The 951-nt window shown below is 50.1% G+C and overlaps 1 protein-coding gene across 1 annotated transcript; it reads right to left on the bottom strand.

Moving 5' to 3' along the window:
* Window positions 1-201: 201 nt before the first annotated feature.
* Window positions 202-657, bottom strand: PG998_014258 (uncharacterized protein; the record flags this gene model as incomplete). Its single annotated transcript, XM_066881074.1, has 1 exon — window positions 202-657. One exon carries the CDS (start codon window positions 655-657, stop codon window positions 202-204), a length of 456 nt encoding a protein of 151 aa, XP_066723926.1.
* Window positions 658-951: the final 294 nt, after the last annotated feature.

Here is a 951-nt window from a genome sequence, read left to right on the forward strand (position 1 = left end):
GTGAAACCTTGCAGCAAGGCAGCCAGGTGTGTATACATTGCGCATAAGATAGCGATATGAAAGATCTGGTGTGAGCTTCCCCAAATATCAAATTTACCCGGTGCAAAACGCTCCGGAATGCGGAACTGCAGATATTCGTCAGAACCCAAGTCTTTCAGGAGATGGCATACGCGGTGAGCGTATAGACTTACCGCGTACAGGCTAACTCCGGTGTTTCATAGAGGCCACAGCATCACTATCCGCAGGGTTCGCTCTATCACTAATGATGTCCTCGGGCCATCGTAAAATACACTCCGTGCCATCTCCGAAAAGTACCGGATTCATCGTACGGGGCCATGGCGGACAGAGGTCGGATAGGTCGCCCATATTGTACGCGCTTGGAAAACCTGCAGACGCAAGTAAAGCAGGGTCAATCGACTCCGAACCAGCGAAATGCAGATTATGGGCCTTGGTGACGAGCAGAGTCAGATCGCTGATTTCAGCTCTGATCTTCCGTATCTCATCACGCAGTCCCTCTATTGTCGCCCTCATCTGCGAAATATCTTCGGCCTTCCGTGCACGAGTAGCCCTAGCTGCATCACGATTCGTCTGGCGTCTTGTTTCGGGATCTGTGGGTCGTGCAGTAGGCACAGTGCTGGGAAGCAGCTGGTCCCCCATCGCCTTGGCCGTCCTGGAAGTTGCGAAGGACAGGATTTCGAGGTTTGCTGGTTGGTAGAGGGAGGTGAAGAGAAAAAGGGAAGGAGATCAATTCCTCAAAGATGTAACTATAGGCTAAAGCTTGTTCAGTATGGCCAAGATATTTTTTTGATTATGTTTCCTTTTTATAATAGTTGTCGCGGTTCGTAATACTGTACAAAGCCCTCCTGCCTCCTTCGTCGGTACGATGTGAGGCTATATGTACAATACCAACAGACGTATGTGCCATCCTTTTCCGTCGCATCAGAGCAGAGA

The sequence above is a fragment of the Apiospora kogelbergensis genome (genome assembly GCF_038363985.1).
Source record: "Apiospora kogelbergensis strain CBS 113332 chromosome Unknown utg000010l_segment0_segment0, whole genome shotgun sequence".
NCBI lineage: Eukaryota > Fungi > Ascomycota > Sordariomycetes > Amphisphaeriales > Apiosporaceae > Apiospora > Apiospora kogelbergensis.